The sequence below is a fragment of the Muntiacus reevesi genome, chromosome 5, assembly GCF_963930625.1.
Source record: "Muntiacus reevesi chromosome 5, mMunRee1.1, whole genome shotgun sequence".
NCBI classification, from domain to species: domain Eukaryota; kingdom Metazoa; phylum Chordata; class Mammalia; order Artiodactyla; family Cervidae; genus Muntiacus; species Muntiacus reevesi.
In genome coordinates this window covers 18,416,063-18,436,792 of record NC_089253.1, presented here as the reverse complement: position 1 = coordinate 18,436,792, position 20,730 = coordinate 18,416,063, and the positions used below count along the sequence as shown (strand labels likewise).

The window sequence follows — 20,730 nt, the reverse complement described above, 5'->3', positions numbered from 1 at the left end:
GATTGCTGAGGAAGGCTTTCTTATCTCTGCTTGCTATTCTTTGGAACTCTACATTCAAATGGGAATATCTTTCCTTTTCTCCTTTGCTTTTCACTTCTCTTCTTTTCACAGCTATTTGTAAGACCTCCTCAGACAACCATTTTGCCTTTTTGCATTTCTTTTCCATGGGGATGGTCTTGATCCCTGTGTCCTGTACAGTGTCACGAACCTCCGTCCACAGTTCATCAGGCTCTCTATCAGATCTAGTCCCTTAAATCTATTTCTCACTTCCACTGTATAGTCATAAAGTTTTTTATTTAGGTCATACCTAAATGGTCTAGTGGTTTTCCCTACTTTCTTCAATTTACATCTGAATTTAGCAATAAGGAGTTCATGATCTGAGCCACAGTCAGCTCCTGGTCTTGTTTTTGCTGACTGTATAGAGTTCTCCATCTTTGGCTGCAAAGAATATAATCAATCTGATTTCAGTGTTGACCATCTGGTGATTTCCATGTGTAGTCTTCTCTTGTGCTGTTGGAGCAGGGTGTTTGCTATGACCAGTGTGTTCTCTCGGCAAAACTCTATTAGCCTTTGCCCTGCTTCGCTCCGTACTCCATGGCCAAATTTGCCTGTTACTCCAAGTGTTTCTTGCCTTCCTACTTTTGCATTCTAGGACCCTATAATGAAAAGGATGCCTTTTTTGGGTGTTAGTTCTAAAAGGTCTTGTAGGTCTTCATAGAACCATTCAACTTCAGCTTCGTCAGTGTTACTGGTTGGGGCACAGGCTTGGATTACCGTGATATTGAATGGTTTGTCTTGGAAACGAACAGAGATCATTCTGTCATTTTTGAGATTGCATCCAAGTACTGCATTTTGGACTCTTGTTGACCATGATGGCTACTCCATTTCTTCTAAGGGATTCCTGCCCACAGTAGTAGATATAATGGTTCTGAGTTAAATTCACCCATTCCAGTCCATTTTAGTTCGCTGATTCCTAGAATGTCGACATTCACTCTTGCCATCTCCTGTTTGACCACTTCCAATTTGCCTTGATTCATGAACCTAACGTTCCAGGTTCCTATGCAATATTGCCCTTTACAGCATCGGACCTTGCTTCTATCACCAGTCACATCCATACCTGGGTATTGTTTTTGCTTTGGCTCCATCCCTTCATTCTTTCTGGAGCTATTTCTCCACTGATCTCCAGTAGCATATTGGGGACCTACCGACCTGGGGAGTTCCTCTTTCAGTATCCTATCATTCTGACTTTTCATACTGTTCATGGGGTTCTCAAGGCAAGAATACTGAAGTGGTTTGCCATTCCCTTCTCTAGTGGACCACATTCTGTAAGAGCTCTCCACCATAACCCGTCCGTCTTGGGTGGCCCCACACGGCATGGCTTAGTTTCATTGAGTTAGACAAGGTTATGGTCCTGTGATCAGATTGGCTAGTTTTCTGTGATTGTGGTTTTAGTGTGCCTGCCCTTTGATGCCCTCTCGCAACACCTACCGTCTTACTTGGGTTTCTCTTACCTTGGAGGTGGGGTATCTCTTCACGGCTGCTCCAGCAAAGCGCAGCTGCTGCTCCTTACCTTGGACGAAGGATTAATTTTAGAATTTAAATCTGGACAGAGAAAGAGGGGTGGGGGAATGAAGAGGTCTTTTAAACTCAACGGAGGAAACAGAACTTATCCCAACTTTTTTGTTTCTATTGTTTTACAAACTGCTTTATACTGTAATACCTAATTAATGACTAAGTTTTTAAATGAAGGTGTGAGGTCTCTAGGTATGTATTTGTGTACTTTATAAGTGTGACATATCTTTACCTCTGAATGCTTTTAACAAAATGAATTTATAATTGAGCTCTACTTAACTGGCTTATAGGAAATCAATTACTTATATAAATTCTCAGAAACATGGGGGAAAAAACCTAACCTGAATGAACTTCAGGTTCATGATAGCTGGTAAATATTGAGTATTAAATTCACATCTGGTATTAATATTAGTTTAAGATTGATTTAATTAACGTAGGCATATCTTTACTGTCACCAACATTAAGTCCAATACTTTTATTGTATCTACTTTAACTAAAAGTTAAAGTTAAATTCTTTCTGTTGCAAAATGTTTCTGCAAGAAAAATTTGATATGATGAAACTTTTAAGAAAATTAAATGTAAATGTCTCACAGACCTCAAACTAATGGTTACCAAAGGGGAACATGGGGGGGAGTGATAAATTAGGAAATTAGAGTTAACATATACACACTACTATATATAAAATAGATAACAAGGACCTACTGTATAGCACAAAGAACACATTCTTCAATAACTTATATGGGAAAAGAATCTGAAAAAGAATGTTGTATGTATGTGTGCGTGTGTGTATGCATATGTGTGTATGTGTGTATATATATATATATATATATGATTGACAATGCTGTACATCTGAAATTAACACATCATAGTAAATCAACTATTCTCTGATAAATTGTTTTAACTAAATGTAAATGACATAAGAACCTTCTTGGTGAAATCTTTAGGAATAATGAATTTGCTGCTCTGCTGCTCAAGTGCTCATCATATCTGATTCCTGGTAACCCCATGGACTGTAGCCAGTCAGGTTTCTCTGTCCATGGAATCTTCCAGGCAAGAATACAGGAGTAGGTCGCCATTTTCCATTTCACGGATCTTCCCAGCCCAGGGATCAAACCTGCATCTCTTATGTATCCTGCATTGGCAAGATGGTTCTTTACTACTGCACCATTTGGGCAGCCCAATTATATTTTAGGCCTATCTATTTAAAAATACTCTCTCAAAATATTCGGTAATTTTAAAGTTTAGAGTTTTGCTAAATTATGTTCAATGATAGGAAGGCATTAAATATCCAGATCACTTCTAAATAAGATAAAATATGGCAACTTTAATTGCTAAACAAGTCTAAGTTTACCTACTTTTATCGTCTTATGAGAGAAATATTAAAGATACTTCGGGTTCATCGGATGTATGTCTTGTACCACATTGAGGAAAGAAACTATGCTATGAGAAAATGTATGCTGCTAGAGGTGTAGAATATGTTCATAAGTTAGCCAATCAGAAAATTCTGCTATGTTCACAACTGCTTGATTCTTCGTTTTCACTAAAGACTAATATTTTTAAGAGACAAAAACTGTAAAATATATTTACTTAAACGGGCATGTTAAAAGACAGAAATGTTAAGGATCTAATAGAAGACGAAGGTATTAGGAAGGGGTAGCAAGAACACAGAAGAACTATACAAAAAAAAGGTCTTAATGACCTGGATAGCCACAATGTTGTGGTCACTCACCTAGAGCCAGACATTCTGGAGTGTGAAGTCAAGTGGGCTTTAGGAAGCATTACAGGAAAAAAAGCTAGTGAAGGTTGATGAAATTCCAGCTGAGCTATTTAAAATCCTAAAATATGATGCTATTAAAGTGCTGAACTCAATATACTAGCGTATTTGGAAAACCAAGCAGTGGCCACAGGACTGGGAAAGGTGAGATTTCATTCCAATCCCAAAGAAGGGCAGTGCCAAAGAAAGTTCAAACTACCATACAATTGTGGTCATTTCACATACTAGCAAAGCAATGCTCAAAATCATTTAAGGGAGGCTTCAGCAATACATGAACTAAGAATTTTCAGAGGTACAAGCTGGGTTTAGTAAAGGCAGAGAAATCAAACTGCCAACATTTCAATGGAACATAGAGAAAGCAAGAAAATTCCAGAAAAATACCGATGCTAAAGGCTTTGTGTGGATCACAGCAAACTGTGGAAAATTCTTAAAAAAAAAAATAGGAATACTGGATCACCGTATCTGTCTCCTGAGAAACCTGTATGCAGATCAAGAAGCTACCGTTAGAACTAGACATGGAACAACTGATGGGTTCAAAATTGGGAAAGGAGTACAACAAGGCTGTATATTGTCACCATGCTTATTTAACTATTTGCAGAGTACATCTTATGCTTTTTCAAAAATGCTTCATCTTCAAGAAGACTCAAAGAAAGGACTAATACAGGTTTTAGATAACTTTCAGATCACACCACTGAACAGAAGACGAAATTTTAAAATTCTAATGGAAACCCTGATGGTTTCATAAAAATGTTAACAAAGTATTAAGATCAATGATTAGATATATAGGGTGGAGTGATCTGATGAATATGGTTATAACTTTTATCATTTTTATCTGAAATATTACTGGCTTTTAATCTATGTTTTCCAGATATAGGGGAAGCTTTCCCCTTAAGCTAGTAATCAGTTGAGGCAATCTGGTAAATTATACCATTTTAAGTAAAGTTGAAGCCTTTATCTTTTCTATCCAATCCCTCCAGAATTGGGAAACTCTTTTACTATGTTTATTTTCATGGAAATACAGTTATTTGAATGAGTTAAATAAGAATTTGTTCTCCTTACAACAGGACACAGTTGAAAATATTGCTGATATTATCATGGTTTTGACTGAAATGTCCTATTTGAAGAATACATAATCAAATATGATCCAACAGCTATAAGGAACTAAAGTGGACTCTATGGAACCATAAAGCCCCTTGAAAAAACAAACCTAGTTGAGTAACAGAAATTTAACGGTATATTTTCTGACTGCAGTGCAGTCAAGTTAGAAATCAATCATAATATGATAATCAGAAAACTCCACATTTCAGGAAATAAACACTGTATTTATAAAAAAAAATTATGGGTCAAAGGAAAATAAACACAATTAAAATCAGAAAAAAGTTTTAACTGGTGATGAAATTTCACTAACTGGTGTTGCAAATGCTGGCCTGTCAAAAAAGGTGTTGTGAACAAAAGTTTTGTGACTAGGAGGAACATAAACTGCATGAATACTAAATAAAAGTCAGCATTTTAACCAGAATCATTACCATAACCATGTACCATGTATCTACAGATACTTCACATTTACTTCCAACAGTCAAGAGTAGCCAAATTCACATAAAAATTAAGTAGTATTTAGGAAAAGACTAAGACTCTGTTTCCCTGGGAAAAGGAAATGGTAACTCACTCCAGTATTCTTGCCTGGAAAATCCCACGGACAGAAGAGCCTGGCAGGCTACAGTTATGGGGTAGCAAGGAGTCCGACATGACTGACCGACTGAGCACAGGGACAGGCTTATCAACATGATTTCCCTCCAACAACTTTTCTCTGGTTTCCAAACCCATACAATCAAAACTGTACTGAAATGTCCATCTGGACTTCTTACAGGCATCTCAACCTTATTATGTCCTAAACTGAACCCCCGACCTTTCTCCCCCAAACCTACTGCTCTTATGTTCAGTCCCAACTTAGTACAGGGCACCACTGTTCACAGAGTTGCTTGAGGTAAAATCCTGGACATGCCGCTCAGGACTGAGAAACGGAAATACGTCCTGCCATAAAAATAAAACTAGAAAACAAGACAGAATATATAGAGCACCCTTCACATCTGCGGGGACTTCCAGAGAAGCCGAGGCACGAAACCTGCCCAGGGGCTGTAGGGCTTCGTGGGGCTTCTGGGACCCACTTAGGTGGAAGCCCTCGGTTCTCAAGCGACCTCCCGGCAGCAGGGGTATAACGGCAGCTCCGGCTTCACCCGCGGTGAGCTGATAGGATACAGTGCCTCACTCAAGTACGCCGGCCAACTTAAGAGTGTTAACGTACCTTCCTCTTTCTAGAGATACTTAAGGAAAGCACGGAGCTGGACTCAACACTTACGTGACTTCAAGATCCCAAACCTAAATCTAGAATTCAGGGTAGAGAAGACCAACGTCTTTCAAGATGGCGGCCAGGCAGAACGAGGCCTAAGGGGGCAGTTGTGGGTAGGCGTGGCCAGGGGCGTGGCCTTAATGCCCAGTCAAGCACCAAGACTGAATCTAAAGTTAACCCCAAACTTACAGTGCACCACACTTTAAATGTCTTTTAAGGTATACCATGTTTCCTTCTCTTCTTTTAAAAATAAACTTAATTTTAACCAGTCATTTAGTTCAGGCATTAACTATTTTTATAGCCCACGTAGTCACTGATTGTCCCTTCTTTTCAAATAATTTTTCTTGCTTTCTTTTTCTTCTTCTTCACTGCAGGCTCTGTCACCTTGGACTTTTTGTGACCTCATGGACTATATCCCGCCAGGCTCCACTAGGTCCATGGAATTTTCCAGGCAAGAATACTGGAGCAGGTTGCCATTTCCTCCTCCAAGGGATCGTGTTGACCGAGGAACGAATCTGTGTTATTTGCATCTCCTGCCCTGGCAGACGGATTCTTTACCACTGTGCCACCTGGGAAGCTTTTCTTCACTAACCTGCTTCAAAAATGGACTTGTTTTAGCTTTCTTTAATATCTGATTCTTCTGGCTATTTCTCTAGCTCTGACCTCATTTTGAGCTCTAGATTCTTACATCCATCAATCTACTGGTCATCTTTGTCTGAATGTCCTTCTGTAGACACCTCAAACTCAGTAAACCTTAACCTGAATGATCTTTACCTTCAAATCTACTCCATCTTCTGTGCCTCCAAATTTATGAATGACAAGATCTGAAATGGACGCCTCATTCTTAATAGCTTACTTTCCTTTGCAACACCCCTCCCATTTATACCAAACAAATTCTGGTTATTATACCTCCTATTCACTTCTATTTATTTCTCCTACTCATTCCCTTGTTGATTTCAATGTCCACTAGGCCCCTAAGCAACTCCTTGTGTAGTACTACTATGGTTAAGTTGTTAAGGTAGTTACTTAGTAGACTCCCAAAGAATCTCACTACTTCCCCAAATTCAAGTAGTGATCTTTTTAAAATGCAAAGTTGAATATGTTTAAAATTCATTCCAAAGGTTAAAGTTTAAGCTCCTTCAATTAGATCTTTTCTTTCTCTCCAGCTACATCTTCTCCCAACTCCCCTTCATCCTCATTCATATTGAAACTCCAGCAAAACCAAATCTCTTGTACTACTCTCCTATACCATTATGTACCTTTCTTCATGTTTTCCCTACTGCAAGGCTGACCCATTTCCCATCTCCAGCTTTCACCCAGTTAACACTTCTTGTTGGTGTAAGACTCAGTTCAGGAAGTCTTTACTGATCATCACCACATATTCCTCACCAACAGATTCAGCTGAATACTTCCTCCTCTTATCTTATATGTCCCTTGAAATGGTTGCACCCATTGAGGTTAGGTAGCAATTAAAGGATTAAGAAATCTTTTGATATGATGATTTTCTGAAACTTCATTCTGACTTCTTCTTTAGACATCTTTTCCTCTTCTCTTATCAACAGAAAATGAAACAATCTCTGGAGGTTGGTCCCAGGTTAGGGCAAATATAGGACTGAAATTAAAAGATGCTTGCTCTTTGGAAGAAAAGCTATGACAAACCTAGACAGCATATAAAAAGCAGAGACATTACTTTGCCAGCAAAAGTCTGTATAGTCAAAGCTATGCTTTTTCCAGTAGTCATGTATGGATGTGAGAATTGGACCATAAAGAAGGCTAAGAACTGATGCTTTTGAACTGTGGTGTTGGAGAAGACTCTTGAGAGTCCCTTGGACTGCAAGGAGATCCTACCAGTCAATCCTAAAGGAAATCAGTCCTGAATATTCATTGGAAGGACTAATGCTGAAGCTAAAGCTTCAATACTTTGGCCACCTGACGTGAAGAGCCAAATCATTAGGAACGACCCTGATCCTGGGAAAGATTGAAGGCACGAGGAGAAGGGGACGACAGAGGACAAGATGGTTGGATGGTATCACCAACTCAATGGACGTGAGTTTGAGCAAGCTCCAGGAGATAGTGAAGGACAGGGGAGCCTGGTGTGTTGCAGTCCATGGGGTTACAAACAGTCAGACAAGACTAAGCAACTAAACAACAACAACAAGGTCTGATCCTATCACTCCTGGTTTTAAAGCAGAAGCAAGACAAAATTAAAGCATGCTAAGCAGAATATAAAAAGGATACCAAAGAGTTTATCAAATAAGTCTAACCATCACATCTTTATTTCAAAGAACATAAGTACTCAATTTCTGTGGGAGTCTTCAAACTTGACTATAAAAAAGTCAATAAAGAAAGGTGACTTGGTGACATGATGTAATGAAAGAGACCACAGGCTCCCACTGCTATTTGGGAAATATTTTCTCCCAGCTTTACTGTCCCAAAAGAACTGACTCAATTTTATAGAATCATTATTCACCCAATTAAACTTTTATTTTGTAATGAATATTGTTCAAAGTCTAATGGACCATGTATGATCCTACACAAAATATGTGATGAACTCATAAAAGTTTATGCTGGAAGAACTCAATTATCTTTTCAAGACACTCTCAAACCTGCAAACAAAGATCGTCAGTCATTCTTTTAAAACTCCACCCTCCTGTAGAATAGGGGCTCTGAGTCAAATAGTTTCCATAATGAGCAAGCCAACCTGATAAAGTTTTTTCTAGTGATCACTGTCACACTATCATCTTGGGGGGAATTCTACTAAAAACAAAGTAAGAGAGTTTGCATTTGCTATTGTCCATAAAGCCTGTTTCATATACTTTATAAATATATGTACACACGCACACATTGTCATGTGTTATTTAAACATCAAGGATAGCATACTGTCACACAGGCCTTTCTGTACAGGAGTGGCTTATCAGAAAAATATAAGAACCTAGTAATATTACAAAAACACAATCAATTCCTAACTTGCCCTGCAGCCTATAGACTAAGCAATATCAATCCCGACCATTTTTTGTAACTTTCTAATTATTGTAAGAGCAATTCTATCATTCACTGCTTGGACTAATAGATGACTTACGAGTTGTTTTAAATATCAGTTACTTAAATCTGCAAAATAATAAAATTGACACAAAAAAGGGATAAACTTGAGACCTCACCTCACCAGCTGAGTGGCAGCCTCTGATTTCTCTTTCTAGGTAGTATGCTGGGCAGTATGCCAGACCCTAGTCAACTGTACAGCAATGTATCAAGCCCAAAGGCTGGATGTTCTCTTCACTAAATACATATGGTATTCCTAGTTTAAACACTATTCTTTTTACTAAAAGTAATGAATCTTCTCATGTTTCAATAAAAGCTCACTGAAATTAGTACTTTTTGCTTTTAATATACCTAGAAGAAGAACTGAACAGCAAGCCTGAAAGAGCTACTGAATGGTAATATTAGAATTTAACCCCTTAACAACGTGACAAGAAAAGCAAGAGAATCCCATGCTTTTATACAGAGTATCCTCAAGTAGCCTGAAGTGGATATAGGCTGTTAAAAATGTTGATTGATCTTTGATTCTGTGAACAGAAAAGCAGTTATTGACCAACATGCTTAAGCATAACATAGTTGTTATTCTTGTATAAAACCTCCATTTGAGTGCCTGTTAAAATCAAGACATAAAGTCTGACAAACCAGGTAATTCCAAGCATTATAAAATAGGTCTATATTTGCTATGTGTTAGCGATTGTGTTAAATGCTTTGCACATCCTATTTTATTTCCTCAGAGTCTTAGAGTTAGATACTATCATTTTTCTCATTTCACAGATCTAGAAACTGAAGCTTAGAAAGGTTAAGTAGCTTCTCCACAGTCACACATACCTCTGACAGAGCCAAAAATTAACCCAGCCCATGTGATTCCAATTACACTGTGCTACACTGTTTCCTTAGACCTGGGCTCTCCAGTTAGTGGCTATTTATGTTTTAATTAATAAAATTAAATAAAATGTAAAAGACAAATCCTCATTCATTAACCACATTTCAAGTATTTAATGTACTGAACAACACAGGTAGAGAATCCATTACTTCAGAAAGCTTATCAGATAGTTACAATTTGGAGTCACAGGTAACTGGGATGCGCTTCCTCTTTTCTGATCATGAGGATTACATAGCACACCTTGTTACTTTAACTTCTAGGAGGTTCAATTCTAAAGTTTAAGCTCAAGTATAGCAATATTTTAGCCCCTGTAATCAACCTGTCTCTGCTTATCTTTCCCTTGTTTCAAAGTTTCCAAAGGAACTTTTTGTTCCTTTCCAAAAATCCTTGCTGCAGGTTTTCTTAAACAATTTGAGTAAAAGGAGTAGAATATAAATATAAATAAATAAAAATAAGGACATAAATAAATAATGATGATCTGAATTCTACATGACCTTCCTGGTATAGTATGCAGAACAGGACTCATGATGAACCACCTATATGCTATCTACAACAAACTCACTTCAAATGTAACAGTATGGGTTGGAGTAAAGTAAATGAATGGAAAAGTGATATCATGGCAACATGACTCAAATGAAAGCAGAGGAGGCTACATTCATGCCAAATAAATTATATTTCAGAGCAAATATAATTACTAAAAACACAGAAGGGCATTATATAATGATGAAAGGATCAATCCACAAATAAGACAGCAATCCTAAATTTGTGTGCAGCAGGCAACAGAATTGCAAAGTATATGAATGGAAAACTGATAGAAGTGAAATGCAAAATAGACCCACAACAGTTCGTCTTCATTATCAAAGTTTCAAAAATTTACAGGACAACTACACTGAAAATCAACAAACACTTAAGAGGAATTCAATAAGAACATCAACTGATAGGATCCAACTGATATTTACAGAATAATCCACCCAGCATCATCAGTATGTACATGCATTTCAAGCGCTTATGGAACATACACCAAAACACACCATATTCTAGGCCTTAAAACAGATCCTGTTTTAAAGGAATTTAAATCACACACAATGTGTTCTGTGATACACTGGAATCAAACTAGAAATCATAATAGGAAGATAACATGAAAATCTACAAATATTTGAAAATTTAACCATACACTGTTAAAAGACCTATGGGTCAAGGACCAAGTCTTAAGGTAAATTTTAAAGATACACTGAACTGGAAGATGGTGGAATAGGAGATTGTGGGGGTCATTGCTCCTCATAAGTATATCAAGAATATATGTACAAACGGAACAATTCTCTCAGAGCACCTACTGAACATTAGCGAAAGACTTTGAACACATAAAAGAACAACAACAACAAAAAAATCCTCTAGTAACTGGGTAGGATGAAAGGGAAAAAAAAAAAAGAGGAATCAAAAAAGGGACCAGCAACTCTGGCAGGAAGTTGAAGGGGAGGGGAGGTCCCTGCATTTAGAAAAATCTCACGATGGGGAAATCAGCTGGGATAGAAAGGGAGATCAAAGGTCTTGAGACAGACAGGACAAAGGAAGAATTGCTTGCACGGTCTGTGTGGCCATGTGAGCTCTGTGCATCCCAGCCTGAGTCATGAGGCTCCTGTTATGGAGAGGGGCTGGTGCTGCAAAGTGGGTTCTGGAGCATGGACCAGGGAGGGAACTGCTGTGAAAAGACAGCCTAAGGAGGGACAGGAGTAAGGAGCAATACAATCAATAAAATTTGCAGGAAAAGTCCAGGATCCCACAGAAGCAAGGTATCATTATTGAGTGGTATGCAAGAGGCAGGGCCACCAGTACAACCCCTTTCCCCACCCACCAGTTTCTCTGGTCCATGTGGGCACAGAGAGGGACTCACACAAGAGCAAGCATGCCCCAGACTATTGCAACTGCCTGTCAGTTCCTAATGGCTGAGGCAATCCGCACACACCCTAACTGTGGCTGCTGCAACCGCCCCCCCCGCCCAGGACTGAAGAAGTAAATGTGCCCCAGTGAGGCCTTGCTTTGCTCCCTGTTGCCTGTGTGGGGAACACGTGCCTGAGGGTGACGCACATGAAGAGGTAGAGGCCAAAATAGAAGCTGAGCCCCAGGGGCAGTGTCACTAAGGAAGAAAAACGAAAATATTTTGCCCAGCTCCTCAAGTCACACATTAAATTCTCACAACAGGCTTGGTAAATCCTACATCTGTGGAATACCTGAATAGACAATGAGCGGTCCCAAAATGGTTATCAGTCTAGCCTTAACAACAGTGGACATTGGAGGCAACTATACACAGTACTTGGGCCAGATGAGAGTCTGAACCGGCACCACAGTTCCAATAGCAGGTCCAGAGACCTATCTACAGATATTGGAGGGCCTCCTGTTGGAGGCTGAGATTGTCTGCGGTTCACTGTCGGAGCAACAGCGCTGACAGAGGAGGCCCCAAGGAAATATTCTTCTTATTCTTTCCTTGTTTATTTTGTTTTCCCAGTGGATGGTGGTGTTGTTTATATTATTTATTTTTTTTAAGTGTACATTTTTATTTTGCTCTTTTTACTTTTTGTGGTTTTCTGGGGTTTTCATCTTGTTTTTATGCTTTTTTTTTTTTTCCTTTTTTATTATTTCTATGTACTTATTTTTCTTTGTTTTTTCCTGTACGTGAGCTTTCTGTTTTTGTTTTAGTTTTCATTTTTTTGTTTTATTATTTTAGCCTTATTAACTGTTCTCATGTTTGAATTCTTTCGTTTGTTCTTTTTCTCTTTTCCTTTTTTCTGTCTGCTTCTTTGTTTTTGTTAGTTTCATTGTTTTTATCATAATTCTTGAATGTTGTGTGTCTGTCTGTTTTCTTAATTCTTTGAGAGAGAGTGTGTGTGTGTGTGTTGTCTCCAGGTTGCTGCTGTGTGTTTGGTTTTGATTTTGCTGTTTTTTGGGGGGTTTGTTTTCTGTTAATTTTCTTTTCCTTTTTCTTTTCTTTTTTGTCTGGCATGGAGCATGACTTGTGGGCTCTTGGTTCACTGGCCAGCCATCAGGCTTGGGCCTCCAGGGTCGGAATATGAAGTTCAGGATGCTAGACCACCAAAGAGTTCCAGGGCCCAGGTAATATTAAATAGTGCTCTGCCAGAAGTATCAACCTTGACACCAAGACTCAGCTTCACCCAAATGCCTACAGGCTCTGGTGCCAAACACTTCACACCAAACAAACAGCAAGACAGGAACACAGCTCCACCCATTAGTAGACAGGTTGCCTAAAGATGTACTAAGCTCACAGACACTCTGATACACACACTTGACACAGGCAGAGGCAAGGAGCAAAATAACTGCTGAGGACCAGAATTTAAAAAAATGAATGAGAAGAAACAAGGACAGTCTCAGAGACCTCTGGGACAACATTAAACACACCAACATTCAAATTATAGTGATTCCAGAAGAAGAAGAAGAGGAGAAAGAGCCTGAGAAAATATCTGAAGAGATTATAGTCAAAAACTTCCCTAATCTGAGAAAGAAAATACTGAATCAAGTCCAGGAAGCACAGGGTCTCATACAGGAAAAATTCAAGGAAACATACGCTAAGAACATATTAACCAAACTAATAAAGATTAAATACAAAGAACGTATATTAAAAATAGCGAGGGAAAAGCAACCAATAACGCTCAAGGGAATCCCCATAAGGTTATCAGCTAATTTTTCACCAGAAAAACTGCAGGCCACAAGGGAGTGGCAGGACATATGTAAAGTGATGAAAGGGAAAGCCTACAAAAATATCACTCTACACAGCGGGGACCTCATTCAGATCAGACAAAGAAATAAAAAACTTCACAGATAAGCAAATCTAACACAATTCAGCAACACCAAACTAGCTTTACAACAAATGCTAAAGGAGTATCTCTAGGTGAGAAATACAAGAGAAGGAAAAGACCTACCAAAACAAACCCAAAACAATTAAGAAAATGGTAAGAGAAATATACATAGCAATAACCTCCTTAAATGTAAATAAATTAAGTGCTCCAACCAAAATGACACAGACTACCTGAATAAATACAAAAATAAGACCCATATATACAATATCTACAAGAGGCCCACCTCAGAACTAGGAACACTTACAGACTGAAAGTGAGGGGATTAAAATATATTCCAATATTCCATGTAAATGGAAATCAGAAGAAAAGTGGAGTAGCAATACTTACATCAAATAAAATTAGACTTTAAAATAAAACCTATCATAAGAGACGCGAAAGCACACTACATATTGATCAAAGGGTCAATCCAAGAAGGAGATAAAACAATTGCAAATATTTATGCACTCAACATAGGATTACCTCAATACATAAGGTAGCAAAGAGTAATAGTAATAAAAGAGGAAATCAACAGTAACACAGAAATAGTAGGGGACTTTAAATATTCCACTTATACCAATGGAAAGAACCTCCAGAGAGAAAAATTAATAAGGAAACAAAAGCCTTATATGACACATTAGACCCAGAGATTTAAGTGGCATTTATAGGACATTTCCTCTGAAAGCAGAAGGATACACTTTCTTTTCAAATGCACACAGAATATTCTCCAAGACAGATCACACCAGGTCACAAATGCAGCCTCAGTAAATTTATGAAAATTGAAATCATATCAATCATCTTTTCTGACTACAACACTATGAGATTAAAAACCAAAAACAGAAAGGAAAAAAAAAAACTTTAAAAAACACAAATACATGGAAGCTAAACATGCTACTAAATAACCAACAGATCACTGAAGAAATCAAAACGGAAATCAAAAAATTCTCAAAAATCAAAAAATTAGAAACAAATGACAACAAAAGCACAATGACCCAAAACCTATGGGGTGCAACAAAAGAAGTTCTAAGAGGGAAGTTTTCAGCAATACAAGCCAACCTCAGGAAATAAGAAAAACATCAAATAAAGAACTTAACCTCACACCTAAAGCAAGTAAAGAAAGAAGAATCAAACAAAAAACAAAAACAAAACACCAAAGTTAGTAGAAGGAAAGAAATCATATAGATCAAGGAAGAAATAAGTAAAACAGAAACAAAGAAAGCAATAGCAAAGATCAAGGAAACTAAAAGCTGGTTCTTTGAAAAGATAAACAAAATTGATAAACCTTTAGCCAGACTCATCAACAAAAACAGGGAGAGGATTCAAACCAATAAAATTAGAAATGAAAAAGCATAACTTAAACAACAGAAACCACAGAAATACAAAGGCCTGTAGGAGACCACTACAAGGAACAATACGGCAATAAAGGGGATAACCTGGAAGAAATGGACAAATTCTTAGAAAAGTACAGCATTCTAAAACTGAACCAGGAAGAAATAAGCAATATGAACTGACCAAGTAATTAAATTAAAACTGTGATTAAAAATCTTCCAACAAACAAAAGTCCAGGACCAGATGACTTTATAGGTGAATTCCGTCAAACATTTAGAGAAGAGGTAACACCTATCCTTCTCAAACTCTTCCAAAAAAATTGCAGACGGGAGAACCCTCACAAGCTCATACTACAAGGTCACCATCATCCTGACACCAAAACCAAAGATAGCACAAAATAAGAAAATTATAGGCCAATATCACTGATAAACGTAGAAGCAAAAATCCTCACAAAATAGTGGAAAATCAATCCAACAATACCACAATCACATACCATGATCCAGAGGAATTTATCCTGGGGATGCAAGAATTTTTCAATACATGCATATAAATCAATGTGATACACCACATTAAGAACTTAAAAGAATAAAAACTGTATGATCATCTCAGTCGAGACAGAAGAGATTTTGACAAAATTCAACACACATTTATGATTAAAAACTAACCAGAAAGTGCACACAGAAGGAATCTACTTCAACAAAGACTACATATGACAAATCCACAGCAAACATCTATTTCAATGGTGAAAAACTGAAAGCATTTCTTCTGACACCAGGAACAAGACAAGGATGTCCAATCTCACCACTTTCATTCAATATAATTTTGGAAATCCTAGCCATGGCAACCAGAGAAGAAAAGAAATAAAAGGAATCTAAATTGGAAAAGAAGTAAAATGGTCAATGTTTGCAGATGACATGATACTACACATAAAAATCCTAAAGATGCTACCAGAAAACTACTAGAATAAGCAATGAATCTGTTAAAGACAGTACAAAATAAATGCACAGAAATCTCTTGCATTCCTATACCTTAACAATGAAAAATCAGAAAGAGAAGTTAAGGAAACAATCCCATTTACCAACACAACCAAAAGAATAAAATACCTAGGAATAATCGTGTCTTAGGAGGCAAAAAGACCTATACTCACAAAACTATAAAATACTGCTAAAAAAAATTAAAAATGACACAGAAAGGTGGAAAGATATATTCTTGGATTGGAAAAATTAATAATGTGAAAATGATTATACTACCAAAGGAATCTACAGATTCAATGCAATCTCTATTAAACTACTAATGGCGCTTTTCACAGAATTAGAACAAAAGGTTTTAGCATCTGTATGGAAACACAAAGGACCATGAATAGCCAAAGCAATTCTGGGAAGGAAAAATAGAAGTGGAGGAAACAGACTCTCTGACTTCAGAACATACTACAAAGCTACAATAATCAAAACATTATGGTAGTGGCACAAAAACAGAAATGTAGATCAATAAAACAGGACAACAGGATCAATGGAGAAGACAGTCTTTTCAAAAAGTGATACAGGGAAAAACTAAACATATACATGTAAAAGAATGAAATTAGAATGCTACCTAACAGCATACACAAAAATAGGCTCAAAATGGAATAAAGACCTAACTGTAAGACTGGATATCACAAAACTCTTAGAGGAAAACATAGGAAAAAACAATCTTTGACATAAATCACAGCAAGGTCTTTTTTGATGCACTCCCTACAGTAATGAAAATAAAAACAAAAATAAACAAATGAGACTTAATTAAGCTTAAAGCTTCTGCACAGCAAAGAAAACCATAAACAAGATGAAAAGACAATCCTTAGAATGGCAGAAAATATTTGCAAAATAATGCACAAAGGATTAATCTATAAGGATTAAAATATAAAAACATCTCATGTAGCTCTATATTAAAAAAAAACAAAATAAAAAAGTGATGGGCAACAAATACTGGAAGAGATGCTCAAAGATTACTCATTATTAGAGAAACACAAATCAAAACTGCAGTGAGGGATCACTCCATACCAGTCAGCATGGCCATCATCAAAACATCTACAAACAACAAATGATAGAGAGAAGGTAGAGGAAAGGGAACTCTCTTGCACTGTTGGTGGGAATGTAAATTGATACAGCCCATCATACAAAATGTCGGGCTGGATGAATCACTTGCTGGAATCAACACTGCCAGGAGAAATATCAACAACCTCACCTGAGGTTATAATACCAGATATATAATATATATATTATATATTAAACATATTATATTAATATTATTGTATTAATTATATATTATTAATTATTATATAATTAGTAATTGTTATATTGATTATAATTAATATTATATTTAATAATAATTTATAATTTATATATAAATTTTATATATTTATTCATATATTATATATTAATTTATATTTATATATTTATATATAAAATATATATTTTATTATATATTATTATATAATTATATATATAAATTATATATATTTATGTATATATTATTATATAATAATTATAATAAATTATAATTATTACTATATTTAATAATAATTTATAATGATTAATAATTGTTAATGTTATTATTAATAATATTGTTAATATTCTATTAATGTTAATATATTATATTGATATATAATATTATAATATATATAATATAATTGACCACCATTCTAATGGAAGAAAGTGAAGAGGAACTAAAGAGCCTCTTGATGAAGGTGAAAGAGGAGAATGAAAAAGCTGGCTTAAAACTCAACATTCAGAAAACTAAGATCATTGCATCTGGTCCCATCACTTCATGGCAAATAGATGGGGAAACAATGGAAACAGTGACAGATTTTCTTTTCTTGGGCTCCAAAATCACTGTGGATGGTGACTGCAGCCATGAAACTAAGACACTTACTCCTTGGAAGTAAAGCTATGACAAATCTGGACAGCATATTATAAAACAGAAACATCACTTTTCCAACCAAAGCTTGTCTATTCAAAGCTATGGTTTTTCCAGTTGTCATGTATGGATGTGAGAGTCGGACCATAAAGAAGGCTGAGCACTGAAGAACTGATGCCATTGAATTGTGGTGCTGGAGAAGACTCTTGAGAGTCCCTTGGACTGCAAGGAGATGAAACAATCAATCCTAAAGAAAATCAACCCTGAATATTCACTGGAAGAACTGATGCTGAAGCTCCAGGTGGCTTTGGCCACCTGATGTGAAGAAATGACTCACTGGAAAAGACCCTGATTGTGGGAAAGATTGAAGGCAAAAGGAAAAGGGGATGGCAGATGATGAGATGGTTAGATAGCATCACTGGCTCAATGGACATGAACCTAAGCAAACTCTGGGAGATAGTGGAGGACAGAGGAGCCTGGCGTGCTACAATCCATGGGGCTGCAAAGACTAGGACACAACTTAGTGACTGAACAACAATAACAATGGATTCCTTAAAAAACTAGCAACAGAACTACTGTATGACTGCAATCCCACAACTGGGCATATATGCCAAGAAAACCATAATTAAAAAAAACACATGTACCCCAGTGTTCACTGCAGCACTTTTACAACAGCCAGGACACAGACAGATGAATGGATAAAGAAGATAATGGAATATTACTCATCCATAAGAAGAAAGAAAACTGGGTCACTTGTAGAGATGTGGACAGACCCACAGTCTGTCATATTGAGTGAATTAAGTCAAAACAAGCAAAACAAATACCATATATTAATGAATGTATATAGAATCTAGAGAAACAGTACAGATGAACCTAGCTAGAGGGTAGGAATAGAGATGCAGATTTAGAGAATGGATGTGTGAACATGGGGGAAGGGAACTGGGAGGGTGGGATGAACTGGGAGATTAGATTTGACATAAATATAATACCACGTATAGAATAGATAGCCAGCGGGAACCTGAGGTACAGCACAGAGAGCTCAGCTCGGTGCCCTGTGATGACACAGACACGTGGGTGCAGTGGGGGTGAGTGAGGGAATACATGTATACAAATAGCTGATTCACTAGGCTGTACAGCAGAAAGTAACACAACACTGTAAAGAAATTATACTACAGTTGTTTAAAAAAGGCTAGTTGGAAAACAAGAAATCCAACAAAACTACTCCAGTCTCTAAAATAAATGGATACTTCTGATGCTAAAACCCACTTTGCCAGGGTTGATGAGTGAGAATACAGTAAACCTACGGAGAGAAAAGGAAGAGCTGTCCTCACCTGGTAGGAGCTACAGGTTACAAATTTAGTGACAAATTCTAAGGTGTCAATCTCCTCTGCAACCATGCTGTCTGGAGACTTTGGCCAGGCAGTTTAGGCCATAAGACTTACTCAAGGTCAGGTTTGAACTGCTGGGATGACTTGGCTATGAAAGTGTCCAGGTCAGGCACACAAGCAGCAAAGCATCCCGCAGTCTGGTGTATATACTAACCGTTTGTTGGTCAGTCGCTCAGTCGTGTCCGACTCTGCGAATCCATGGACTGCAGCACACCAGGCCTCCCTGTCCTTCACCTTCTCCCAGAGCTTGCTCAAACTCATGTCCATTGAGTTGGTGATACCAGTCAACCATCTTGTCCTCTGTTGTCCCCTTCTCCTGCCTTCAATCTTCCCCAGCATCAGGGTCTTTTCTAATGAGCTGGCTCTTCACATCAGGTGGCCAAAGTATTGGAGCTTCAGCATCAGTCCTTCCAATGAATATTCAGGACTGATTTCCTTTAGGATTGACTGGTTGGATCTCCTTGCAGTCCAAGAGACTCTCAAGAGTCTTCTCCAACACCACAGTTCAAAAGTATCAGTTCTTCAGTGCTTAGCCTTCTTTATGGTCCACCTCTCACATCCATACATGATTACTGGAGAAACCATAGCTTTGACTATACAGACATTTGTCAACAAAGTGATGTCTCTGCTTTTTAATACACCGCCTAGGTTTGTCACAGCTTTTTTCCACAGAGAAAGCATCTTTTAATTTCATGGCTACAGTGATTTTGGAGCCCAAGAAAAGAAAGTCTGTCACTGTTCCCACTGTTTCCCCATCTATTTGCAATGAAGTGATGGAACCGAATGCCATGATCTTAGTTTTCTGAATGTTGAGTTTTAAGCCAGCTTTTCACTCTTCTCTTCCACCTTCATCAAGAGGCTCTTTAGTTCCTCTTCACTTCTTAGGTGTTCTCTTAACTTCATGGGCTGTGTAGTTGTTCCTTAGGATTGGGATCAGCTATTATTTCTCTCAGTAATCTCTCTGGTCCCTTCTCTCTCTCTTCTGCTGTTGTCATTACCCTAATGTTGCCCTTCCTAGAAGAGTGAGATAGATTTAGTGGAATTTCTTCATTCTTACAAATATTTCTCTTTCCTTTTCTATCTGTATCATTTTAAAATTTCTATCTTTGAGCTCACTAATTCTTCCATATATTCTGCTCTAGTTCCAATGTGTTCTAATGCATTCTTCATCTTATTTACTGAATCTTCAGCTCTAGATTTTGTTTTCTTCTTTTCAGATATTCGATCTCTTTGGTAAATTATTCCTCTGTTCATTAATTTTATTTTTGAGCTCATTATCATTAAAATGCTTTTCTGAGTTTTCTTACAGCCCGTTGAGTTTCTTCATGACAGCTGTTTTCAATTCTTCACCAGTTAGGCTGCAATATTTTATGACTTTTAAGTTTTGTTTATGAAGAATTGTCATTTCTTTGTTTGGTACAGCATTACTATGGTTCTTATGGTGACTGATGAGTTGTTTCTCTGCTAAGGCATTTGAAGTAGTGAAAAGCCTTTCGACTTGGTTCTAACAATTCAACAGATTAGAAATGACAGGTCTTTCATTTTCCAGTAGGTGGCAGTATAGCACATCTGATTTCACTTCGCCGATCTACCTCTGATTATACTTGAGAGTGCACACTTGATATCCCCCACTGTCTGTCAGAAGTTTCGCCCCTTGCCATTAC

The 20,730-nt window shown here is 37.3% G+C and overlaps 1 protein-coding gene across 1 annotated transcript in view; it reads right to left on the bottom strand.

Annotated features, from left to right (window-relative positions):
* Positions 1–19,075, bottom strand: part of LOC136169203 (glycerophosphodiester phosphodiesterase domain-containing protein 4-like) — a 116,411-nt gene extending 97,336 nt beyond the window's left edge. The window contains exons 1-3 of the mRNA XM_065937017.1: positions 19,010–19,075; positions 5,425–5,590; positions 1,571–1,602 (exon numbers count right to left, since the gene is read on the bottom strand). Coding sequence (XP_065793089.1) covers positions 1,571–1,602; positions 5,425–5,590; positions 19,010–19,075 — 264 coding nt within the window. The remainder of the gene's footprint in view (positions 1–1,570; positions 1,603–5,424; positions 5,591–19,009) is intronic.
* Positions 19,076–20,730: the final 1,655 nt, after the last annotated feature.